This window comes from Alosa pseudoharengus, unplaced genomic scaffold (genome assembly GCF_046254945.1).
Source record: "Alosa pseudoharengus isolate Yale_2024_CS ecotype anadromous, Long Island Sound unplaced genomic scaffold, YU_APseudo_1.1 YU_APseudo_1.1_scf_20, whole genome shotgun sequence".
In the NCBI taxonomy this organism is placed as follows: domain Eukaryota; kingdom Metazoa; phylum Chordata; class Actinopteri; order Clupeiformes; family Clupeidae; genus Alosa; species Alosa pseudoharengus.
Window position 1 is genome coordinate 35236520 of NW_027468664.1, and position 27590 is coordinate 35264109.

At 38.8% G+C, this 27590-nt stretch overlaps 1 protein-coding gene across 4 annotated transcripts; it reads right to left on the reverse strand.

Annotated features, from left to right (window-relative positions):
* Positions 1 to 649: 649 nt before the first annotated feature.
* On the reverse strand, positions 650 to 27571 carry pcnp (PEST proteolytic signal containing nuclear protein). 4 transcript variants are annotated; one of them, XM_076297169.1, is made up of 5 exons: positions 27509 to 27571; positions 8743 to 8890; positions 8516 to 8590; positions 8343 to 8398; positions 650 to 1095 (listed from the first exon to the last, which is right to left on the reverse strand). In XM_076297169.1, exons 2-5 carry the CDS (start codon positions 8887 to 8889, stop codon positions 975 to 977), a joined length of 399 nt encoding a protein of 132 aa, XP_076153284.1. In that variant the 5' UTR covers position 8890; positions 27509 to 27571; the 3' UTR covers positions 650 to 974. The 4 variants fall into 4 exon arrangements, 3 of the variants coding, with proteins under 3 accessions (XP_076153284.1, XP_076153282.1, XP_076153283.1); XM_076297167.1 differs by having other exon boundaries at positions 8743 to 8939; positions 27509 to 27569; XM_076297168.1 differs by having other exon boundaries at positions 8743 to 8936; positions 27509 to 27567.
* Positions 27572 to 27590: the final 19 nt, after the last annotated feature.

The window sequence follows — 27590 nt, forward strand, 5'->3', positions numbered from 1 at the left end:
AGTTTTTTCATCTTAAGGTTCAACTTCATGCTTATTAGCCTAGACTACTAAATGAAGTCGACACGTCGAGATTAAAGTCGACATATTTCAACTTTAAGGTTAAAATATTTTTTTTCTTGATGTGTGGCCCTAAATCTCCGTCGTAGGAAGAGGACACCACTAGGCTACTTCAGATGTTCCTTACTAAAGAACGAATGCCAGCTAGCATAGCTGTGTTACAGTAGCCTACATTCAGAATCAAGAAACTTAAAATCAGACATCTGGCAGCCCTTTTCAGTTGTGTGTGTCAAGTGCTCCTTTTGAGACAGAAGGCAAAACTGAATATGAATATCCCTCCTGCAGGAGTGGGACTAAAAATGACACATTATTGCGGGAGCGGGGCAGAATGTTGCGGGAGCGGACGGGCGGGGGACTGATAAATCTGACCCGCGCAAACCTCTACAACAGTGCATATGGTCCTATTATGGACATGATATATCATCAAGAAACTAGGGCTGATAATAAAGATTCATAAAGCTTTACTCAGTTTTCTACATTGACACACCTGTGTGCAAATCCTGTGAAAATATAGACCTCGCAATGGACTTAAAGGTGCCTGCTTCCTACTAAACACGGTGGTAGTGGTAGTGATTGAATGTTGATTTCAACATAGATACAAAGACTTTTTATTACCAATTTCCAAGCACTATCAACACTACCAATCACCAAAACATCCAATATCAGTGTGTGAAAGCAAGTAAACAAGCTTGGCAGTTAAATCAGCCACAATGACAAACTGGTTAACCATTTGGCAAGAAAAAAAAAGTCCCTCTATGTAAAAAGTACAAAGAATCATTTGGAGAAATAATCCCTTAAGGTAAATACAGAAATTAATCATGAGAATTAAGGGAAAACAAAAACTCACAACTAATAAGTGTCCTACAAGTTATTTACATTTTTACACCACACAAGAAAAGGTCCCTTAGTCAGAATGTCTAAGGTCTGGGCTGCTGGTCACTCTGGGCTTTCAGCTTGCGCTCCCATAGCTTTTGGTGATCAGAGAAACCCTGTTTCCCTTTGTTGAATGAATTGGGTCCTGCTGATGTTGGTGTCTCCCTGTAGACATAAACAGTTTGCTGTGAGGGACAGGGTATCTCAGACTTTTACCGTGAAAATTTTATAAAGTCCAACAAATTTAAATCTCTTTGGTCCCCATGTCCGATCATGAAAGTAATTTCCTCCAATCATTTATGCAAAAAAATAAGTGTTATTAAAGGGATAATCCACCATTTGGGGAATTACTCATTTTCCACCTCCCCTTGAGTTAAACAATTGATTTTTACCTTTCTCCAGTTCATCCAGCCGTTCGCTGAGTATACCACTTTTAGCTCCAGCCTAGCATAGATCATTGAATCGGATTAGACCATTAGCATCTCGCCTGCTAGCATCACGTTTAAAAGTGACTAAGATTTCTGGTAATTTTCCTATTTAAAACGTGTCTCCTCAAATTAGAAAGTGTAATAAGACCAACGGAAAATGAAACATACCGATTTTCTAGACTGATTTGACATGGAACTATACTCTCACTCGGGCGTAACGTGATGTTCGCAGGCGAGATGCTAATGGTCTAATCCGATTCAATGATCTATGCTAGGCTGGAGCTAAAAGTAGTCGCCAGAGAACGGCTGGATGAACTGGAGAAAGGTAAAAATCAACAGTTTAACTCAAGGGGAGGTGGAAAATGAGTAATTCCCCAAATGGTGGAATATCCCTTTAATCTCATATTAAGATCAAAAAACCCATTTGGTATTGTTTTAGTATGTTTGACTTACTTAGCGCTCTCTTGAAAGATCATTTTGATTTAATTTAAGAAGACCAACTTATTTTAAAGAGTCTTATCAAGACAAATTTACTCAACACACTGGCAGACAAATTTGCTTGATTTCAGGATGAGATGTCTTAAAAGAAGTCAACAGGGTTCCCACGGATCATGGAATTTCTGGAATATCATGGAATTTTGGAAAGTCTATTCCAGTCAGGGAATTTTATCACGTTTGGGTCAAAGTCATGGAACATCAGGGAATTTTGTTGTATAAGTTTAAAATTTACTTACCAAAATACATTAAAGGAGAAGTTCGGTGTGAAATTGACCTTAGCTGTACTGAAAGATGTTGCCGAGTACTCACATGTGTCCAATAGGCACCTTCGCTCACCCCCTAGCATTCCAAATTACGCCGTTTTTAGCCGAGTAGCTGTGGGGGCATAGCGTAGCCTATGCAACTAAATCGCTATTTTTACACCATTAAAAAGGTTCCAAGTAACTCCACACTGCATTGGTAGACTTCTGAGGGTCTTGGAACCTTTTTAATTGTGTAAAAATAGCGATTTAGCTGCATAGGCTACGCTATGCCCCCCACAGCTACTTGGCTAAAAATGGCGTAATTCGGAATGCTAGGGGGTGAGCGAAGGTGCCTATTGGACACATGTAAGTACTCGGCAACATCTTTCAGTACAGCTAAGGTCAATTTCACACCGAACTTCTCCTTTAATACAAATATTTCTATGCAGAACTGGTGTACATCTGGTTATTTGCTTTACTGCTTCCTTGAGTATCTCAACTTTGTTTATTCAATGGCCATTTATTCATCTCCCACTCCAAAAAGTAAAATATTCTTGAACGCTATACGTTAGTAAATAGTATAGTAAGTCATGGAAATTCTGTTTATTTGTCAGGGAAAGTCAGGGAAAAGGAATTTTACATTTGACTTAGAGTGGGAACCCTGGGACAGTCGTGGCCTACTGGTTAGAGCTTCAGGCTTTTAACTGGAGGATTGCCGGTTCAATTCCCAACCAGTAGGAACGGCTGAAGTGCCCTTGAGCAAGGCACCTAACCCCTCACTGCTCCTTGAACGCCGCTGTAGCAACACTGCAAAAACTGCTTATCTTACAAAATCTCACCAAGTGTTATTAATCTTATATCAAGATAAAAAAAAATAGTTGGTATTGTTTTCAGTATAAAGAGACTTACCTAGCGCTTTCTTTTGAAAACATTTGACTTAATTTAAAAAAAGTTTGACTTATTTTAAGACATCTCATCCTGAAAACAAGCAAATTTGTCTGCCAGTGCGTTAAGCAAATGTGTCCTAAAAACAAGCAAATTTGTCTGCCAGTGCGTTGAGCAAATTTGTCTTGATAAGACTCCTTAAAATAAGTCAAAGTCTTCTTAAATAAAGTCAAAATGTTCTTTTGAGAGGGCGCTAGGTAAGTCTTTTCATACTAAAAACAATACCAAATAGATTTTTTAATCTTAATATAAGATTAATAACACTTGGTTAGATTTCATTTTTTGCAGTGAAGGCAGTTCACTGCTCCGGGTTGTGTGTGCTTCACCTCACTGTGTGTTCACTGTGTGCTCTGTGTGTTCACTAATTCATGGATGGGATAAATGCAGAGACCAAATTTCCCTCACGGGATCAAAAGAGTATATATACTTATACTTATATACTTATACTTAAATTTGCTTAATGCACTGGCAGATAAATTTGCTTGTTTTTAGACAGCATTTAGCAGGCTTAACCCCAGGCAGTTTCAATGAGAGACCCGCTAGCATGTTAGCTAAGTAAACTAATGAACAAAACCCATCGTGGTGGATATTTTAGATTCTTTTTTCTGCATTTTTCCCAATCCGTGAATTAGTGAAACATACTCAGCACACAGTGAACACGCAGTGAGGTGAAGCACACACTAATCCCGGCGCAGTGAGCTGCCTGCAACAACAGCGGCGCTCGGGGAGCAGTGAGGGGTTAGGTGCCTTGCTCAAGGGCACTTCAGCCGTGCCTACTGGTCGGGGTTCGAACCGGCAACCCTCCGGTTACAAGTCCAAAGCGCTAACCAGTAGGCCACGGCTGCCCCCAAATTTGGGTAACACTTTACGGTAAGGGTACATGAATTATCATGAATTTATGCATGAATTAATTAATGATTTATGCATTACTTCATTCCTTTATATCTTACGAATCATCAGGAATTTACATGAGTTTAAAGTCTCTCGTTCATGATAGGGCTGCACGATATATCTAAAATCTATCGCGATATCAACGCTTGCGATGGACATATTAAGCAAAGATTACTTAATTTTCGATAAATTTCGATACATTTTCTGTGCCGTGTGCATTCCATACAGTCTATGGTGTATTCACATTCTGAATGTCAACATATTTTACCAAACCAATGCTGTCATGCTGCCCTAGAAGCCCGTCCCCTACCAGTTTAGGTGTGTGGTGTTTTAGGTGTTGAGGCGGGAGCTAAGTAGTGATGGCTGAAGATAGTGAGTCGAGCGAGGTAGGCTACATTTGGGTGAAGAGGAATTGGTGACTAAAAGGAAAAGCATGTCTGTTATATGGGAATATTTTGGTTTTATGAAGGATGACGTGTTACAATCACAGCGCCAAATGCGTCCTTCTCTACCGTGTTAAAATAAACAATTTCTTTCGTTATCGTTATATCAGAAGATATCTGTCTTTCACTGTAAGGCTTGTATTTCATGATTTGCATTTAGCAAAAGCCCCAGACAGCAGCAGAGAGGTAATCAGGATTTGTTATTTGTAAAAGGTGTTTAGCCTACTTCTTAGCCTGGACTGTGCGATTGCAGCCCAATTATTTTCACTTTCCGCTGCCCTCGTAGTCGGCATGCCGGTAGCCTAATAACGTGGGGATGCGCAGCATATGAGGTTACGCGAAATAGCTTACGTAGCTTTTTTGCTAGGACCATCGAAGGCTGGCAATGTGGAATATTCCGCTGGTTGGTGCACAAGTGTTCAGATTGGCTGTCTATCCGTCTTTCACAAGGATTTTCTTGGAGCAGATCTTCCACACAACTTCGATAGCCAGTAGGTCTCTTAGCTGTCCACTTTCAATAGGCCATATATAGCCTAGTCTACATAATATTTTATATTGTTTATGTAGAAAATTATACATTTATTTCTGTAATTATACATTTATCCCCCCCAACCCTACAGTCTATGCTAGCAGCAAGCAGAATGGTGAAAAACATTAAATATACTGCTCAAAAAAATTAAGGGAACACTTCAATCATACACTGGATCAGTACTCTGACACTGTTTGGTTCTGAGCACAAGTAAAACTTTTGAGGCGAGTGTTTTATTTTGCAAGAACTGTCAGACATTCTGTGAATGTAGTTTGAGAATGGAGAAAAGGGTGGAAGGTTTCAAAAAATGTGTTGTGGAAAACCTAAGTGTTCCCTTAATTTTTTTGAGCAGTATATTGAAATATCGCAAGTTATATCGTTATCGCAGTACTCAATAATGTTATCACATGTTTTCCTAATATTTTGCAGCCCTAATTCATGACCTCATGCATAAACAACACCATCAACTAAAGCATAAGTTAAGGTGGGTACATCATCCTGATTTATGATTTCTTAATCATCATGATTACATACATTTAAGGTTAATTACTCATGATTTCATCATGTTTGTGGCCCCTCAACTAAAGTGTGAACAATGGCATGTGCTTAGAGAACTGCACAAGTTGTGATCAAATTGGAATTTGAGTAGTGATGACCACATTTTTGGCAGAAAGAAATCATCATGATCATTCTTAATAAATCATAATGATGTGCCCACCATATTTAATGCTTTAGTTGATGTGTTGTTCATGTATGAGGTCACAAATGACAAATTATGAACTCATTCCTGATGATTCATGAGATATTAAGGAATAAGGAATATGCATAAATTCATGATGATTCATGTACCCTTACCGTAAAGTATTACCCAAATTTGTCCTAAAAACAAGCAAATTTGTCTGCCAGTGCGTTGAGTAAATTTGTCTTGATAAGACTCCTTAAAATATGATGAAATAATGATCTTTTAATAGAGTACAAGGTAAGTTTCTTCATACTAAAAACAATACCAAATAGATTTGATCTTAATATAACATTAAATAACACTTGGTTGGATTTTATTTTTTTTGCAATGTATTATTACCTCTTTTCAATCCATTATTATTAGATATTTCTTTTGTAAAGAAATACATCTCTCCCTAATGTTATGCCAACATATTCACCTGAATATAAGCTACAGTAAATAGAGGCTTATGGACATCTGCTGTTGTCAGTGTGCAGACTATCCCTTAACTCACAAAAGCATACATGTTTTTTTCTTTCTTTTTTCCCCTCCGAAAATACATTCAATGTTCAATTATTACCTGTTGACTAATGGTGCTTACACACAATGGCATGCAGTGCAGTGCTGGAGACGCATCTTGTTCACATTACATGGCCTTACGTCATCCGTTGCTGAACTGAATTGTGGGTCCACTGCGTCGCGTTGCTCCCGTCGCCCCTGACGAAAAAAGTTCAACTTTTGCTGCACCGACGGAGAGCAACAGAAGGCACCAGCCAATCAAACTACAGTTATACACTGCAAAAAAACAAAATCTAACCAAGTGTTATTAATCTTATATTAAAGATCAAAAAAACTATTTGGTATTGTTTTTAGTATGAAGAGACTTACCTAGCGCTCTCAAAAGATAATTTTGACTCAATTTAAGAACACTTTGACTTATTTTAAAGAGTATTATCAAGACAAATTTAGTCAATGCACTGGCAGCCAAATTTGCTTGTTTTCAGGACAAATTTGTTTAACACACTGGCAGACAAATTTGCTTGTTTTCAGGATGATGCATCTTAAAAGAAGTCAAACTCTTCTTAAATGAAGTCAAATGATTTTACGAGAAAGCGCTACATAAGTCTCTTTATACTGAAAACAATACCAACTACATTTTGATCTTGATATAAGATTAATAACACTTGGTAAGATTTTATTAGATAAACAGTTTTTGCACTGCAAAAAATGAATTCTAACCAAGTGTTATTAATCTTATATTAAGATTAAAAAATCTATTTGGTATTGTTTTTAGTATGAAAAGACTTACCTAGCGCCCTCTCAAAAGAACATTTTGACTTAATTTAAGAAGACTTTGACTTATTTTAAGGAGTCTTATCAAGACAAATTTGCTCAACGCACTGGCAGACAAATTTGCTTGTTTTCAGGATGAGATGTCTTAAAATAAGTCAATCTTTTTTTAAATTAAGTCAAATGTTTTCACAAGAAAGCGCTAGGTAAGTCTCTTTATACTGAAAACAATACCAACTAGTTTTTTTTATCTTGATATAAGATTAATAACACTTAGTTAGATTTTGTTAGATAAGCAGTTTTTGCAGTGATGCAGTGTAGGCCTACTTCAAGTAATTTGCATAGTAGGCTACACACCCTCTGGAACACACCCACTGGCATGCCGAACGCACCTGTGTGTAAGCACCGTAATGCAAATTACTGAATGCTTTTAAAGAAATTCACTTTCTTTTCACGCACTCAGTTTCTTTTAGATGGCGATGTCTTTCTGCCATCTGTAAGGCTGCAATGATTATTGCACATTATCCCAACTAAAGGGGTGGGTCTCAATGATAGCTGCGCGATCTCCGTCTGGAAGCCTAATATTTGGTCATGTTTATTTTCGTGCTAATAATCAAGAAGAAATTATCTATATGCTCCAAAGAAACACTCATCACTGAGCAGCTCAAAATATTTAGCCTAAGTCCACTTTCAGACTGAGAGCCTTTTAGTTATGGAAACTTTAACCATTAGCGACACATGGAAAATATAATGCTAACTGAAATAACTGGTGAAGAAGTAATAACTATCCTAGACAACAAACTATTAGGCCTAGGTGAATTCACAACTGCAATCAGTGGAGATGTTTTCAGTTTCGCGAAACGGCAGCTGGAGTAATACGAATTTGCGAGTGAACACAAGCTCACCTCAAATCTTTCATTTAACCCACCGTTGGACGAAGAAAAAATAGCACAAAGAGAGACCAATCACTATGCTTTGTCTGTCATTCTCACTCGTCACTTTCTCTTTTTCTCTCACGCTCGCATGAAATAAGATTTGTGGGAGATTCTAATTTTCGCACTCCAGGGAGCTTTCCGGAGAAGTTGGATGTTTGCTCGTTTTTGAAAAGTAAAAATCATACCGGCGCACTTTGATGTTAAAATGTGTGGTTGCTACGCAAAAGGCGTACAGGTTGGCAGGTCTGCATACTGAAAACAATACCAAATAGATTTTCTGATGTAAATATAAGATTAATAACACTTTTACGATTTTTTTGTAATATTTGACAGCATTTCACCAAATTGTCGGGAAAATTGAAACCTTGCCTGCCACACAGACTGGCGCTGATTTTTTTCGGAAAATGCTGGTGAGGCAGTATAATGGGACTTATGTGACTGATTTGATCTTCATGCAAATCATGGGTGGAGACTGAATATGTAGCCCCACCTGCCGATGTTCTTCATCCTCATTTTGGCCTCTGGGGGCATTTCCTCTGGTTCACTCTGTGGTAGACCAAATTATGTAGCAAATTCTCAAGTCAGTTACCTAGATTTCACATGTGTCAGGACTAGACTGATATGAAGAGGTAATCAGGAACTAACACTAAATAAAGAACTCACATCCTCATCCTCATTGAATACAGCAGCCAGGGCAGGTTTCTTTGCTGGCAATGATGGCACAGTCTCTTTAATTTTCTGGGTCAGTGATGAAGGGAAAAACAGATTAGCTACAGGTAGCATTAGCTACATTAGAAACATTAAAATAAGTAAATGCAATACTGTGTATAATCAGTGCATATCACTTTTTGGAAAAAAGAAACCCATGAACACATTTGGGATTCACTTACATTAGTTCCTAATTTGATTGAGATCGGAGCAGGTTTTTTCAGAGATTGGCTATATCCAGGCCTTGCTACTTTAGGGGGTGCTGGCTGCTCCACAGGGCCATCCCGAGCCGATCGCTTCCCAGAATATCCTTCTACTCCCACAACCATGCTGGAAGAGACAGTCTTAGTTTTCACATTGCCTCCCTGCCCCGGTCCTGCTGGAGGCAACACAACTTACCAAGGTGAGTGATTGCTGCCTAACATACAGTGAGTGATATAATCAAAATATAAGTTCCCCAGAAAAACTTGCTCCAATACCACATACCTTGCAATAGTACAGGAGTTCTCAAACTATTATTATTATTATTAGTAGTAGTAGTAGTAGTAATATAAAACAATAATAGACATAAAAAGTGACATACGTGTCAACATTCCTCAATGTGCTTTTGTTATTTTTTGCATTTTGTACACTGGTATTAATTTGACCAACCTAAATCAAGAAAGCTATCTTAAACACACAACTTTAAACAGAAATAAATTGGCTACAAAATGTTAAGAGCTTAAATGGCCCCTCATCTGAGTGTTGTATGTTTTGAATGGTGATCAACATACAATAATTCCTTGTTACTATTTTTTTTAGATTAATTTAGATTCAACTCTGTCATTTAGTACAGGTACAGAGCTAATGAAATTCAGTTAAGTAATGAAATGCAGTAAGCTAATGAAATGCAATAGGAGTCCAAGCAGTGAAGCTGCGGTAACCATATTGTTTTTGTTCTGATTATTCTTTAGTGCGTGTTCAAGTGTCGCAATATATCTCTGTACATTATGTCTATTTCTTTGATAACATTATTTGCTACCACGTAACAATAAGCCGCTATTATTATTATATTAGTAGGACTCAACACGCTTCATTATATGCTGTGGGCTTTAATTAGCGCATTTCGGGTAGCCTATCCTACATCAGGGCAATAATTATTGAACAAATTGCAGTCTACATGCCATGACAAACATTACCAGTAGTAGGGTACTGACTGAATATTAAATAGATCGTTTGCAAGTTATGGTAATGTTATACTAGCGTGAACATTGCGTTTTCATCACGTTAGCACGCTATGATCAGTCGTTATGTCTCGTCAAAATTCACTGATGAAGGAAGGTTCGCTTTATCCCAGAAAACCATAGTCGCTTCAGTTAGGCTAGACTAAAACTGAAGAGATGAACTTAGTACTAATCGTTTAGTGGTGTCGTTCTGTCGTTATTTGCTACCACGTTCTTTGAACTCTTTAAACATGTTGGGATGTGTCTGCGAGGTGCTTAGCCAAGTTCTATGCGTAGCCTAGGCCTACTACTTTTGAATGACTTTGAAACATATTTTACAAACGGGCCTCTGTGTACCTGATGGCTTGCCTTCACTATCCGCGATGTATCCAAAATAGTTCCAGATTTCACTTAACCTTTTGTTTTAGCCACAATCCGAGGACTGTCGGCAAAGAACTATGTTGACGTTGGCTGCGCACTCACTCACTCAGAAATGCCTGCTTGACACGCTCACTTGCCTAGATGCGTGCAAGGAGCATGGAGAGTGGGAGCAGTCCACACAGACACAGAACACAAGTATCGATTCTAAAAACGTCAGAAATCATATTGTTTTTTGCATGAAGGCATCGTGATACCTTTCTAGTATCGATACACCATGCAACACTATGAGCGCCTAGACTTTCCTCGCACATGCTGTCTCTCCACAAACTTAGCATTTGCTCCTTTGACTAGTGTTGCACGGTGCACCAATACAATGGAAGTAACGCAATCATATATATCTATGATCACAATACCCTGAAATTTGAAACGTCTAGCTTTATTAGTATCGATACTTTTAAGAACGACAGTCAGTGCTTCCCATAGGCTAATAATATTCTATAATAGATAATAATAGTAGATCTCAAAAGCCCTCGAAAATAAAATATAATTAAAATGTGTGATGGGTCCTCCTCACATGGAAGATCTAATGTTCAGTTTCAGTCAGCAAATAGCCCTGTTGAGAGAAACTAGGAGCATTTACAGGGCTTGTCACTAGAAGCCATCTTGCATAGGTCGGTAGGCTACCCTATGTGTAGAAATATATTCTGATTCTAATACCAAGTCAAAAATGGCGATTTCGATACTTCTTCGATACTTTCTTAAAAATGTACTTGATTTGGGGGCCCCCACCACCTTGACGTCATCAGTAATATTGAATATAGTAGTGGGATCATTCACAACAGTGGCCATCCTAGATTCTGCTTTACTCACACTGAACACACACTGAAAATGATGGCTTATGTGATATGTTTCTATTTCATATCTTTTTTAATTCATATAGAGTGTATTTAGTTAATAATGTATAGTATTTTACTAGTAATTACTAGTAGCTAAACATATTTAGTAATTTGAATGCTTCATATTGATTTTTAAACTATTACACTTAGGCATATCTTTAATGTGGTGTGTAGGTCTAATTGAGTGCACATTGGTGATGTGTAGGTGTAATTGAGTGCCTGTCACTTTAAGAAATACATGAGAGTAATTAGCCTTCATCCTGACGGTTTTAGGCTAGGGAATAAAAGTTGCACATAGAGCATAAGGATATGTGGATGCAATTTATTATGTCTTCTATGTCATTAGATAAAATAAATGTTCAAAAAACTAACGTTGAAAAACTAACTAAGTCGAAGACAATCTTTCTGGGATCAAGTGTTTTGCAATGTTCACTAATGATTTTAGTGAGCATTACTGGCAGATGTGATCTGAGCTAGCAGGATAGTTACCAATGAGCTCTCTCCAGATGTAAAAGTTTACCATGGTTGCGTAGCCTATTTGCGTAAGTGCAAAGTGGTTCTCTGTGTGTGTGTGTGTGTGTGTGTGTCTGCGTCTTCATGAGGCTATGTTCAATTCAACTCGGTAGTTGATCCGTCCAGTCAATAGCATCGCATTCACGCCACTTCATGATTAGATTAACATCATCAGACAGGCTGTAAAAGTATATGCGGGAAATTCTCGCATTATGATGGCTAGAGTTGCGGGACTTGAACAAATTATGCGCAATACCCGCAATCTTGCAGTGAAATTTAGGCCCTGATAATAATAAGGCCTGTCAATCGATTAACCCATTCGCGCTGGATGCTGCATGACGCAACATTGACCCTCCCGCTGGATGCTGCGTAGCGCAACATTGACCCTCCCGCTGGATGCTGCGTAGCACTCTTTAAACATGTTGGGATGTGTCTGCGAGGTGCTTAGCCAAGTTCTATGCGTAGCCTAGGCCTACTGCTTTTGAATGACTTTGAAACATATTTTACAAACGGGCCTCTGTGTACCTGATGGCTTGCCTTCACTATCCGCGATGTATCCAAAATAGTTCCAGATTTCACTTAACCTTTTGTTTTAACCACAATCCGAGGACTGTCGGCAAAGAACTATGTTGACGTTGGCTGCGCACTCACTCACTCAGAAATGCCTGCTTGACACGCTCACTTGCCTAGATGCGTGCAAGGAGCATGGAGAGTGGGAGCAGTCCACACAGACACAGAACACAAGTATCGATTCTAAAAACGTCAGAAATCATATTGTTTTTTGCATGAAGGCATCGTGATACCTTTCTAGTATCGATACACCATGCAACACTATGAGCGCCTAGACTTTCCTCGCACATGCTGTCTCTCCACAAACTTAGCATTTGCTCCTTTGACTAGTGTTGCACGGTGCACCAATACAATGGAAGTAACGCAATCATATATATCTATGATCGCAATACCCTGAAATTTGAAACGTCTAGCTTTATTAGTATCGATACTTTTAAGAACGACAGTCAGTGCTTCCCATAGGCTAATAATATTCTATAATAGATAATAATAGTAGATCTCAAAAGCCCTCGAAAATAAAATATAATTAAAATGTGTGATGGGTCCTCCTCACATGGAAGATCTAATGTTCAGTTTCAGTCAGCAAATAGCCCTGTTGAGAGAAACTAGGAGCATTTACAGGGCTTGTCACTAGAAGCCATCTTGCATAGGTCGGGTAGGCTACCCTATGTGTAGAAATATATTCTGATTCTGATACCAAGTCAAAAATGGCGATTTCGATACTTCTTCGATACTTTCTTAAAAATGTACTTGATTTGGGGGCCCCCACCACCTTGACGTCATCAGTAATATTGAATATAGTAGTGGGATCATTCACAACAGTGGCCATCCTAGATTCTGCTTTACTCACACTGAACACACACTGAAAATGATGGCTTATGTGATATGTTTCTATTTCATATCTTTTTTAATTCATATAGAGTGTATTTAGTTAATAATGTATAGTATTTTACTAGTAATTACTAGTAGCTAAACATATTTAGTAATTTGAATGCTTCATATTGATTTTTAAACTATTACACTTAGGCATATCTTTAATGTGGTGTGTAGGTCTAATTGAGTGCACATTGGTGATGTGTAGGTGTAATTGAGTGCCTGTCACTTTAAGAAATACATGAGAGTAATTAGCCTTCATCCTGACGGTTTTAGGCTAGGGAATAAAAGTTGCACATAGAGCATAAGGATATGTGGATGCAATTTATTATGTCTTCTATGTCATTAGATAAAATAAATGTTCAAAAAACTAACGTTGAAAAACTAACTAAGTCGAAGACAATCTTTCTGGGATCAAGTGTTTTGCAATGTTCACTAATGATTTTAGTGAGCATTACTGGCAGATGTGATCTGAGCTAGCAGGATAGTTACCAATGAGCTCTCTCCAGATGTAAAAGTTTACCATGGTTGCGTAGCCTATTTGCGTAAGTGCAAAGTGGTTCTCTGTGTGTGTGTGTGTGTGTGTGTGTGTGTCTGCGTCTTCATGAGGCTATGTTCAATTCAACTCGGTAGTCCAGTCAATAGCATCGCATTCACGCCACTTCATGATTAGATTAACATCATCAGACAGGCTGTAAAAGTATATGCGGGAAATTCTCGCATTATGATGGCTAGAGTTGCGGGACTTGAACAAATTATGCGCAATACCCGCAATCTTGCAGTGAAATTTAGGCCCTGATAATAATAAGGCCTGTCAATCGATTAACCCATTCGCGCTGGATGCTGCATGACGCAACATTGACCCTCCCGCTGGATGCTGCGTAGCGCAACATTGACCCTCCCGCTGGATACTGCGTAGCGCAGCATGCTTTTTATTTCATGTTTCTAGGTGCTACAGAGGCTTAGATATTAAATTTTGGTAGACGTTGACAATTTTTAGTATGTTTTCAGAAAACCCTCAGGAAATAAGGTTATTTAGTCTAGAATGCCATAGGATTCTATAGGCATTTTTAGCAGGCATTTTAGGAGTAAATGGGTTAAAAAATGTAATCAAATGAATTACATACTCTGTGATTAATTAATCTAAATTAATCGCAGGCATCCATTTTTGCTATGAACAAATCTTAAAAACAAGTTTGGCAGATGAGTGAATCAATGAAGAGCCAAATGAACATTATAGACTTATAGACTTAAAAGTTCAACGTCTCTCTCTTTAATTATAATTTTCGATTTGGCTCAGGCATCAGCGTAGTGACTGGTGTCAGATTTTTAGCATGATAAATGCAAATAACTCACTGTCAATTACATGTGCAGAGTAGGCTACCCAAGGTTGGCCTTTTTTGGCCATTCAAACATGTTGTAGATTTGTATTCACATAATTACTAGGTTGTTGCCTTTCCTATCCAGTAGGTGGCAGTCCAGGATAAGAAATAGAACAGTTAAAGAAATTAAACTAAACAGTAGGAAAACGAGACAGAAAAGCAGCATACAAGTGCGAACGGAAATGTAGTGTGTGAAGTTATTGGAATGGAAATAAATGTAACCACCTTCAACATACTTTTGAAGACATTTTGTTTCAAGTGTGCAACAAATGTAGTCAATTTATTAAGGGAGTTTGTTGAATAGTCGGTCAAAGGGTAGGCTCAGCAAAACGTTAACAAAGTTAACTTTGACAAGGCTGGCGGCTAGCATTATTATCATCAAGAGGTGTGCTAACTCGTAGGCAAGGTCTACCTCCAGATTGTTTTGCATTGAGATGCTACTTCAGACTTGACAAACTCCTATGCTAGGCAACGGAAATTCCTTAATGCAGAAATAGTAGATTGATGCTGCCATCAACAGTATTGGATTGGTCTGGGCGTTCTTTTTAAAACATAGGCTAAATGTTTCATTCAAAGCAGTGCTTTCTCGTCTGCCTCCTTTAGTCATGATAGCCAGACTGCACTGGGTCAAATATTACTATGAAATGTGATTAATCAGCGTTACATTTAACGCATTGTTATTTCTGTAATTAATTAATTAAAATGAACACGTTATTTTGACAGCCCTAAAAAAATCTATTTTTGCACACACCGTTATTGGTTGCCATGACCAACCCAATGCCAATGCCAAAGCATAGCATATGTGTGAAGAAGAAATCATTTCGTAACTAGACTGCATTTCCGGCGGGAACTGCGAAAGTGTGCTTGCCCTTGTCCGGTCACCAACGTGAGCAGACAGTGACATACGCTATGCTGAACCTGGCTTGATCCAAGCATTCTAACAGTGCCTTTCAGTGTTGGAGCAGTGGCAATACCTCAAAAGCTCTATTCAACTATTGCCTTGCGGGGTGAATGCGGTTCGTTGGCTTTTACCTGTGGCCTGCCTTCGAATTTAGCTTCTATGACTAAAATCAAATCAATAAAATAAAACAACAGCAGTGATTGGCTGCAAAAATAAATAATGTCACGCGTCTTGCACCTCTCAAACTGGGCTATCAGGTAACCTAGAGAACTTATGAAATATGACTAAGGCATTAAAATGCTGCTTGTTTGTCAGGATACTTTTTCACTGATTTATTTTAGAATTATGAGCTATGAGTGTGAATGTTATATATTCCATCCCCTAATTCTGTTTTACTGGTTTATTTGACAAATAATCTATATGGATTTGCTCTATAAAGACCTTATGTCTGTTTGGGATTGTTTTGAGAGCCTATTGATGTATCTCAGAATAAAGGAATGTCCACAACATTAGTGATGGGTTTTTTTTGTGTGTGTGAATGTATTTTACTTAACTCATTGAATGTAGCTGGATACTCATGAATGCATGTCTCAAATAGCCACAATAGGAGTAATTTTAGCAACACCGTATTTTGTGTGGCCCATAACGACCCAGTGGATCATGAAAATGTGCCAAAATTTACATTCCTTGCTTGTTGTTGGTACATTAATCCCATTCAGATTGCCACTTATCTGAGATGTAAGAGTTCAGTATAGGTATAAGGTCTGGGGCAGGGATTTGACATTCTGTGACTTCTTCATTGACGTGAAATGCCACCACAAAACATTGTTTGTGAATCGGTCTTATTAGGAGTCCTCGCTTAAGCTGTCACAGACTCAGGCGCTACTTTTAGGGCTAAAATGCTTCCTGAATTACTCTTAGTAAAAAAAAAATAGGAGTCCTAAAGTTACGAGTACAAGCATTACGCTAAGCAACATAAATCTCATAACGTTACAGCAACATCTCCTCCCTATGACCTAGCTAGCTAGCTTCTAGCCACACAAAAAAATGAATGAAATCTCCGCTTAGCATTCTAATAACAAGAAGGGGCACATTTATGTGGAGCACTACAACATGACTCATTATGTCTGTAACGTTAACTGTATAAAACACTTACTTTCATAAAGGAAGCACACCATCCAGCACATACACATGGAAACCGATATTTTAGGTAGCCTACTTGGCCACGAACTCAAAACGTGTCTCTCTGAAACTCTGTTCTAGAATCTTTGTTCTGAAGTCTGTCCCCGTTGCTAAGTAACATCAAATAAACAAATAGACAGTCTTCCAGTATTAAATGTGTACGTGTGATTACTAGGCTTGGGTATCGAATATCAAGTACTGGTTGGAACCGGGACTATCTTTGCGATTTTCCCGGAATCGTTCAACAGTTTAAATTTCGATTCCTAGTTTCGATTCCCAGTCCGCCGACCGGAAGAAGAAACGGCTGAACATCAACGAAGAAGCTCATGGAGAATGTCAGACTATTTCATTCAGAAAGCAGGGTTCTCGCGGATCCTTAAAAAGTCTTAAATACAACTGAATTTTCGAAAGAGACGTATTGTGCGTATGGGACCACCAGCGAGTGCAAGAGAGCGAGTGATGTCTCCATCCAGTTTCGTGTATTTAAAACGCAATTGTACAAGTGACTTGGCTATTAGGCTACGGGAGGAAGTGTAGTGGTTGCAGAGTGAAGATGTTTTCACGGGTTTGGTTAAAGGTGTGAAAACGGTAATAATACAGTAGGCCTATGTACAAAATAATATGCCTGACGTTTTCGTGGTGTAGCTGAGGCCTGAGAGATAGACAGGTAGCCTACGTGGAATGAGGAAGCCTATGGTAGAATGAGCAGGAGAAAGAGTTGGTAAGCCAGTTAGCAATAGGTTGGCCATATGTTCGAATTTAGGCCGGACATATGGATTTTAAAAGCCCTGTCCGGCGCAGCCTCAAAACTTCTTTTTGGAGTTGCGTTTGGCATCTAAAGTCTCTCTAATCGTTTCACAAACTATGGACGCGAAGACTGCTGGTCAAATTATGTGCAGTGCTTCGCAATCAGGAGGAAATACTGTATATGTTAAGTTGATCTGTTTGCATCTTTCCAGCGTGTGTTGCTGGCCTAGCCTAAGGAAGAAAATATCTGTCTAAGTTTTAATAGCCTACCTGTAATATTTGCCAGCAGCTTGCTTGCCAGCGTTTCCCAGTAGGCTAGGCCTACTTCACAAAAGTTGTGAAATATAACCGCATATTTTTTGAATGTTGACGACTGCTACATACATGCGTTCATAATACGTGCGTGCTTGAGATGAAACCAGCAGTTTTCAGCAGGATCATGCGAGGAGGACCTGTCTCTTAATTAATTTAAAACAAGTCAATGGTTTTACGCTTTGGTTGGTTTAGATACAACTGGTATGCAAAATGTAAAGTAGTGGATTAACTTTAATTTGCTGTGCTGCATATTGGACAATAGATGCACATAGTAAATTATATAAAGTAGGCTTATTAAAATATGTAAATAGCTTAGTCTAACTTTGAAAAAAATATTGAAGGGAATCCAGTCCAGTGCACATGTCTTTGACAAGTAGCCCTATGCTACTACAGCGACAGGTGAAGAACAATCAGCCTCAGCAGTAAGCAAAACCAAATACCGGTATGTACAGCCAGCTTCAAAAGCAAGCAGCCCAGACCCTAAAATTGGGCATTTATAGCTGTGAAGGTAATTCACACACAATTATTTTTCTTTCGCCAAAATATATTTGGTAATTCTGTAGACATCCAAAATGGGGTGGGGGTTAAAATTAGTCGTGGTATAGTCTTAATTTCCATTTAGATGTCTTAAAAAGGTCTTAAAAAGTCTTTAAATTTGCACTTGGAAAATGTGCAGATACCCTGAGAAATATCCTAAACTTTTTTTGACCCTGCCTTTAAAAAAAATCGGAATCGAGAATCGTTAGGAACCGGAATCGAAATAAGATATCGGAATTGGAATCGTTCAAATTGAAACGATACCCAACCCTAGTGATTACGAATGGATGTGTGTGGTTTGCAATTAGAATAAACAAGAAATAACATTTCCAATAATTTCCCATGATAAATTACATAATATTTGCACCTTCCTTCCTTGTGAAGCTCACACTAACGGCTCCCACACACAGCTGCGTTCCGTCAACGCATTCCAGTGGGTGTTCCCAACGGTAGCTATGCAAATGACTTGAAGTAAAACCGTAATGTGATTGGTTGGTGCCGTCCGTAGATTGGCTTGATTGGCCGGTGCCGTCTGTCGGTGCAGCAACAGCTGAACTCCTCAACGCGAGCAGCGGGAGAAACGCGACGCGACGGACCCACAATTCAGTTCGGCAACGGATCACGTGAGCCCATTTAAAGTGAATGGGATGCGTCTCCAGCAATGCAATGCACGCAGCTGTGTGTGGGAGCCGTAATTCCACCGCATTTAGTGAAATGTAATACAACGTTGCCACCTAGCGTTCAGTAGGCTATTTAAGATAAACGTGGCATTTCCTGCTTATTCTTTTGTCAACACCATGCTTTTAGGAAAACAATCTTTTTATCATAGTTCCCTCTTCAATGAGCGATTACCAGCTCGTTTTTGTAACAGAGATAGCTGTTTATTGTCCCTAGGTTTACAGAAACACCTATTCATATTAATACGTAGCCTATGGAGTGCTGCCGACCACTGTTCATTACGGCCCAGAATGCCTTGCATGTCTTTACAACAAAACAACCCAGTAAAACCTAATTTCCCGTAAACATATGCATACTTGTAATATTTTTAATAATACTCTCCCATCATGATATTTAACAATAATGAAAAATGTTATTTGAATACCGTCAATGTGAAAACAACTCTATTATGTAAGCTATATATAGCTACTGTTCTCCTTGCTATTTCAGTTCGTAAGTCCATACTATCCCATGGCAGAGCAAGGATTTCATAAGTGGGCAAGGTTGCCCGGAGACATTGTGGCTGCCCAGAGGCATTGAGCATACTTGGAAGGCATTGTGATAGAAGGTGAATGGTGCATGGTGAGAGTTACCAAATACCTGTGGGTGTGGTTTGCAAAATGATGGAAACTTTTGGAATATTTCTTTTTTTTTTTTTAGCTTATGCAAAATTTGTGAATTTCTGAAGCGCATCCAAGACAGAGAGCATCCTGGTCTGTTTTGCTAAATCAACCAATCAGTTTTCAGTGTAGGTGGGCTTATATCTCTTTTCACCCGAACTTAATTAATCAGTTCAGTCAGTGTATCTAGGAACAGGAGCGTCATGGCAGAGTCAGTGCCCCTCAAAAAGGAACATTTAAGACCCATTTCACATCAGACTACACAAAAGTGTACCCAATTGTCTCATAAGAGTAAAACATAATGATAGTCTTGCACACTGCACTGTTTGTAACAGTGACTTTAGCATTGCTCACGGCGGGTTAAATGATTGCAAAATACTTGTTGAGGTGAGTTTAACAAGTGTAATTTCATTTCCATATTACTCAGGCCTATACTAGATGGCTAGTTGCCTAGGCTACATGAAAAGGCCAAACTACCAAAATCTACATATTTTACTTTCACAATTTCTATCAATAGGCTTTCCTTATTTGGTGTACTGACTAGACATTATTGAACAAACATTTGAATTTCAGTATCTAAGTAGGTTAGGTTGAGATACATTGTTGACATTACTGTTAAAATGCACTTCCAGTATAGTGAGTATTGGCAAAACCGGTTATCATTTTTATGTTGAGGCGGTGGGGGTGTGCAGCTGCTGAAAGTAACTAATAAAGTAACTTGTAATCTAACTTAGTTACTTTCAAGTATCAAGTAATCAGTAAAGTAACTAAGTTACTTTTTAAAGGAGTAATCAGTAATCAGATTACTTTTTCAAGGTAACTGTGGCAACACTGTTTGTGACATAACCGCTACAGGGAACACCTGCGCAGAAAGAAGTAATGTAACCCCCAAAATTGGAGTACCTGTTTACATGGGTGGATTTTTCGATTGGATTGTCAGAACGGAGTACACCACCTCTCTCGATCCGATTGAAAATTGAATCCGATCGGTGGACGTGTTTACATGAGGCATTTTTATTTCGATTGAGCCATTACTCCATTTGTAATCGGATTAAACATGTCCGTGGCATTGGAGAAGACTCCCATGCTTTGGACATCGACTTAATCTTGCCATAGGTAAATATGAACACTTGTATGTTTAAAATAATAATAACATTAATAACCTAAATAATTATAATTAAAAGGAAAAAAAAATTGAAGTTTTTAATTAGCAGGCTCAGCTCTCTGCAAAAAGCTGTTTGTTGTTTTACAGAGAGAAGTGTAATGCAGTTAGTGTGTGAAATTTTTTTTTTGCTATTTCATATTCCTGGAAAAGGAAGAGGGGCCTGGCTAGGGCTGCACAATTAATCGAATTTTAATCACAATCACGATTTTGGCTTCCCACGATCAAATTTGCGTGATCGAGCGATATTTCAAATGCGTGCTCTACCCATAGAACCAACCTGGCAACCCATAGAACGCTCCGCTACAAAACAAATCAAGCGCTCCTTAAACCTGTTTGACCATGTGCCTGCATGCAGCCTACCAATGACAGCTGTTCCCTGCACTGCTCAGCCTGATGCACTGTGGACTAGTGACATTATGTTAACTATTAGTAGGCTAGTTAGACTATACAATAAACGACGATCAAAAATCTAATGTGTGGCACAGCAGAAGGCCAAGAGCTTGTCCCTCGAAGCGGATCATCCACTGTTCGAAAATATTTCGGATTTCAGGCAAGTTAAGTTAACCAAAAATATAAGCAAAGCAGGGCTCTCAACTCATACCGTGAAACACATCACATGACGTAAACCACACATGCCTTTTAGTTAACTTTTAGTTAACTTTTAGTCCTTGTTTGCTTCCTCTGATAGCCTATACTGTAATAAGAGTTGAGCTAACGACGGGATCCGTTAATTTTATTCATGTATTTTATAAGCTACATGTGCAACCTACAATGCATATGCGTTTCAAGACACATCCTACTCAAAACGAGTGAACAATAATGAAAATGTAGCCTACACGTCAGTGTTTTACATATCAACGAATGACTAAACCAGGGGTGTCCAAACTGCGGCCAGCCATGCACTTTAATCCGGCCCGCCGAGCATTTATTAGTTTATCATAGGCCGCTCGCTATTTTTTTCCAGCGATAGACGACGTTGTGGCTACTGCAAATTGCTTTACACTCTTCTTAGAGAACGCTCTTCTTAGAGAACGTTTACAATGTCAATGTCAAAACAGCTTGTCACATCGAGATACATAGAACCTCCATTGCAGTAGATCACAGCACTAGCCATAGGCTATATTTGAGTGGAGCTGGCAAAGAGTCTTAAAAGTGACAGTGCACCATTTATAAATGAATTAAACAGCATCAAATTAACAGTATTTCTTAAGAAATAAATTTTCTACAACAAAATTATTTTGTCATTTAAATAATACAAAACATTATTATTATTATTATTATTATTATTATTATTATTATTTGTGTGTGGCCCGCTGGCCAATTTTCAAAACCCAATGTGGCCCTTCAGTCAAAAAGTTTGGACACCCCTGGACTAACGATTACAGTAAACTCATGAACACGAAGCAGAGCTTAAGTGGCTAATGGGGAGCGTTGGGAGGATTCCCAGTAGGCGTTTTACCAAATATTAACAAAGTAGCATGCACAAAACATTTGTTTGGAAGTTGTTTGGAAGTTTGGAAGTCGCAGTCAAATCTATACTTGCAGTAATTTAGGGGAGTAAATGTGAGGGGAAGAATTTGGGTGAGCCAGATAGCAAGTCCAATATGTTTAGGGAAAAAATATTTTTGTCACTAAAATTAATTAATAATCGTGATAAATAATCGTGATCTCAATATTGATCAAAATAATCGTGATTATCATTTTGGTCATAATCGTGCAGCCCTAGGCCTGGCCATTGCTCAGGTTGAACTGGGCTTACCACAGCACCAGCATAACAGAGACACCTAGCAGGGGGGGATCGCGACAGAGGACGATCAAAAGGCTGATTGAGCAGGAGAGAGCAATTAGGGGCCGTGCACACGACGCCGGTTTTTGTGAAACCGGTGAGGTTTTGTTAACGGTTACGCCTTGCATGTACACGACGCCGGCAGTTTAGGAGACTGAAACCGATAGCTTTTGAAACCGGCTTCCGAAGTGGGAACTTTTGAAACCGCCGGCTAACTTTCGCCGTGTAGACGGCTGTAGGTGCGAAGCCGGCAACTTTATGACGACATAGCCCCACCTCTCAACTGAGCCACGGCACTCAACCTGACATGTTGCTTGTCAAAACAAACCAAACCATTTATTTATCATATTAAAATGTTTTTGTTTCCCCTGTCATGATTTATGTGCACAATGTAGCCTATCAGCCTTTAGTGGCTAAGTTAGAAGCACACGTTAGCTTAACTTGGTTAAACATTAGCTTACTGCATGTTAGTGTTTTCTCCAGTGGTGCTCAGACCTAATGCAATGCGTAGGCTAAGCATTTGAAATTTCACATAGCAGTCACATACCTTGAAAATGAACTTTATTAGTTTAACAGTTGAATTGAAAACCGAATTGTCTGTAGTCTCCTTATTTCATGCGACTGCTTAACCAGAGCACTTATTAGACATTCTCTGGCTTAACAAACTGTTTCAACAATGTTTTCTACGCGATTCACACAAAATTATCGTGAAGCTTCTGCATAGCGGCGCCATCGACTGGTCTGGCATATGCACTACAGCACATTTAGCCAGTTTTTTCTTGCCGGAGTCGTTAAAGGTGTGAAAGCGGTAAGAGAAAATCCACCCGGCGGTGTCGTGTAAACGGCCTCTTAGTCAAGTGTTAAAGGCTGAAAAACAAGATATTTGGTGCCCAGCTGGCAGGACATGTATTGCTGGAGGTTTTAAAAAAAGGTGTTGAGCCCACTTCAGTTCACAGATGCCTTGTCTGGTGAACAGTAGGCCTATGTTAGCGTTTCATACCTTAAGCCAGTGCTTCACCTTGTCAATAACATTCTTGCTGAGGGAGAAAATTACACTCAGCTGACTAAGAATGTGAAGTCAGCCATTTTTGCGTACATAAATGATAAGAAGTATAATCCTGACACAAGACCTGCTAGATTTGGCTTCCCTTCTAAATCCCACATTCAAATCTACCTATATCAAAACTGAAAAGGTGGAAGATATCAATACAAGAGCAGTTGAGATCAAATCCCTGCTGACAGAGCAACAGGCAGGCACCAGTGGCACATCATTAGCTCCCCTACCTCCCCGCCACAAGTGGAATCATCAGCAGCTGAACACCAGGTGAAAAGAAAAGACAATGGCCAGCTTTTTTTAAAAGCAGGCTAGCAGTAGCAAAGTTTAATCACGATCACGATTTTGGCTTCCCACGATCAAATTTGCGTGATTGAGCGATATTAAAAATGCGTGCTCTACCCATAGAACCAACCTGGCAACCCATAGAACGCTCCGCTACAAAACAAATCAAGCGCTCCTTAAACCTGTCTGACCATGTGCCTGCATGCAGCCAATGTAAGCTGTTCCCTGCACTGCTCAGCCTGATGCACTGCTCAGTTTGGATGCACTGTGGACTAGTAGCGTTATGTTAACTAAGTATATATACTTTTTAACTATTAGTAGGCTAGACCAGTGGTTTTCAAAGTGGGGGCCGCGAGCGGGTGCCAGGGGGGCCTCAGCAAGTTGGAAGGAAAAATAAAAGAAACAAATAAATACATTTGAAAAATGTAAAATATACCTTTTACTATGAGGGTTGTTATACAATGCCATTAGAATAATTTGTCGCATATCTGAACATTATATTTCATGATAATGACTGGGAATAATAGTAAAGTGATAGCTCTCATATAGAAGAGAGCCCCAAATGCAATTTTTACACACTGTGTGCTCCATCGCGAAGTGCTTGTGGCTAAAATAATTATTAGGATTAGCTTAATGTATTTTTACATTTGCTGTAGTATTGTTGATGGGTTTAATAACACATCAAGGGGGTCCTTGGCCAGAACCTAGTGGTATTTGGGGGGCCTTGTCGTGGAAAAGTTTAGGAACCCCTGGGCTAGACTATCAAAAATCAAATGTGTGGCACAGCAGAAGGCCAAGAGCTTGTCCCTCGAAACGGATCATCCGTTGTTTGAAAACATTTCGGATTTCAGGCAAGTGAATGTAGCAGTGAAATACTTTGTCTATTATTTTATTTAATTTTTGTGGTGAATTTCATCAAATCAATGCACATTATTAATGATTGTATATATATATATATATATAGAAATTACTATTATTATTATCTCGTGCTAAGTGCTGCGCGATGTTGCTAAGCAACCAGTGTTTACAGCATTCCCCAGTTGCAAAGTGGATGCTGTAAGGGGTAAGCCGCTATCATTTTCCGCCAATAGAAACGGCATTAATTATTTATTTAAAAGTATTGTTCTTGAATAGAAATCACCTGAAAACAATGTCATGATCTTTTAAAAGTATTATTTAATCACTTGTAACCTTGTTTTAGCGAATGTGTATGAGAAATCAATAACTTTAGCGTTCATAGTGTCTTAATGTATGCCGTAATGTAGCCTAAACAATTATATTGTACATAAAGTTATTATCAGCCCACAACGAGTGAAAACGATGTCATAACTTTCTGTTTTATACATCATCATACTGTATGTGTTATTCGTTATTATTGGAAGCTTCGAAAATAGTTAAATTAGTTTTTACCGTTATTAGCGTTTCATTAGTATTTACCGTTACTGTGTGTAAGGAATGGGAACGAGACTGCTGTGCGTGTGCGCATTCTAAAGTGGCCCTTTGTGCCCCATTCTGTGCCCAGGTATGAAATGTCTAACGGTTTTCTTTTAATATAAAGTGGGTTCTGTCACCTATTTACATTGTTGTAGGCTATAACGCCACTATGTATATTTATTATATTACATGATTCATTCTATGTATGACCTGTATTAAGCCAAAGCCTATGATAAAGGCCTAGTATAAAGCTAAGGAGCCTACCCGTTTTATATGAGTTTGTTGTTTATATTTATTTATCATATTGTAGGCCTATACCTTCTATTGTATTATATCGCAGTGTTTTTCAACCACTGTGCCGGGGCACACTAGTGTGCCGTGAGAGATCATCAGGTGTGCCGCAGAAAATTACCCAAATGTCACTCACTGGTCCAGAAAAGCAACTGTTGCATCAAAGAATTTCTAACCACATGCTCTCATTGATTGTATGATTGCACTATTTGTGGTATGCAGGCATTGTACAACGGGGGCCCCATATCCAGTATTCACAGAATCATCACATATCCAGTTCATAACAACAATTAAATTAGATATAGTCACCTACAAATGAAACAGAGGGCGCTTGTTTTACAGAGGGCGCTTGTTTTATTGAGCAGGTCTTGCATAGAAGCCATAATAAGGCCATATCTGTGTATTATTTGAAATTTTAGGCTATGGTATGTTTATTTTTTCTTCACACAGGATGTTAGTGTGATATCTTAAGGAAGCCGTCCCTTCCATTGATGAGGGGAAATGTATTCTAGAAGTTGTTGACTTGCAGTCATCCCTGACCATGGCTCAAGAGCTTAGTACTAAAGGTCCAGCAAAGTTCTGGAGTGGTGATAACATGCACCAGTTCCCCAATGTTAAGAAAGTAGCAATCTTTGTGCTCAGTATGTTTGGATCAACATACACATGTGAATCCACCTTTTCACACATGAATGCAATCAAAAGCAATTCTCGTTGCTCCCTGACTGACAGTAACCTTCACCAGTGCCTTCGGATTCCATTGACGTCTTATGAGCCAAAAATCACTGAACTCATTCAGACTAAAAAATGCCACTTCTCCCAAGAAAATCAGCAGGTTAGGCATAACTGCTGCTAGGCCCATCAGCATAATATGCTAATGAGAATGAATTATTTAGTTAGCAATGGGTGGATAACCTTCTCATTCATGCACAGCAGATAAGTTTTACTTGCTTTGAGTATTATTATTTTGTATTATTATTAAGGCTAGTTAAAAATGCACTTTGTGAGGTGTCAGGGTCAGATATGAGTGTTCAGTGTTCATTTCACGAGGCAAAAAAATGGCATTGCTTAATTGCACTTTCTTGATTATCTACACAAGATGTACCTATGTCAGATGTAGCCTAACCAAATATATAATTAGGCTATGCTTATAATTTCAAAAACAAAAGCAGCATATCTCAGGTTCTGTTTAATCTTTTGTTATTTAATGCACCTGATTTGAAGCAAATGTTAGGCCTCTTGTAGACTCTGTTTTTATGCACTTTGATGTACTAGGGTAATTTTTTTCTTTGGTTTGTTATTTAAAAAGTGTAAAAAAAAAAGTATTACTAGGCTACCTCAATTGGTTGGTTATAACTATTTTATTGTTTAAGTGACATTATTCATTGTTGCCAAGTTTAAAGGTCAATCAAATAATAAAAATTGCTTGCTAGGCATTACACGATTTTGTGTTGGTTTGAATAATTACCTCCTGCTTTCTGGTCGCTGAAAATGTGTGGCCCGGCTCAAGTCTGTGGTTTTAAAATGTGGCCCAAATTAATTTGTAATTGAATAGCCCTGGTGTACACCCTTGGGCTCACGGTCATGGGTGGTACACTTTCCGAACGTTCGCCATTGATTTTCACGCCAGGTTTTGAATTGTGCTCTACCTCGGTGTAGACTATTATCATTGGTTCCTTGCTAGTTGCAAATTATTCCCCAAATACCTAGCATGCTAGCTTGTCTGCGACACGGCGAAGACCGTCTTTGACAGAGTTCGCTTAGCTGCTACGCACTGATTTGCCCCCAAACAAGGGTTATTTTGGCTTTCTTTTTAAAATGAGTCTGCTACTTCAAAATCGAGGCCGAAATAATGTAGTCTGATTATGCCAACAGTTATCTAACGTTATCATCAGAGCCAAATGCTTTGGTGGTGTTTGTCTCAAGTGGCTAGCTGCTAGTGAAGTTAACGAGGAGCCACTCTACCGTTACATGTATTTACTACGGGTATGGACGAAGACTGAGTAGTAGCAGAAAAAAAGCGTGGAATAATAACAATAATAATAATAATAAAAAAAAAAAACATTAAATGATTATATTCAGTTTCTCTGTGAATATCACCTTCATCTTCTGTCAGCTCTTCAGAGATGTGTTTCCTTTCCGCCATGTTTTGTGACGTATCTGTTGCTTCCTATTCTTCTTC

Excerpts from the sequence above, each read along its gene's own strand:
- pcnp (XM_076297167.1), bottom strand. The coding sequence starts at position 27,554 with ATGGCGGAAAGGAAACACATCTCTGAAGAGCTGACAGAAGATGAAG. Across the intron at positions 8,940-27,508 it reads AGAGCTGACAGAAGATGAAG|CAGGACCGGGGCAGGGAGGC; the intron begins GTGATATTCACA and ends TGTTGCCTCCAG. Across the intron at positions 1,096-8,342 it reads AGGATGAAGAACATCGGCAG|GGAGACACCAACATCAGCAG; the intron begins GTGGGGCTACAT and ends TTATGTCTACAG.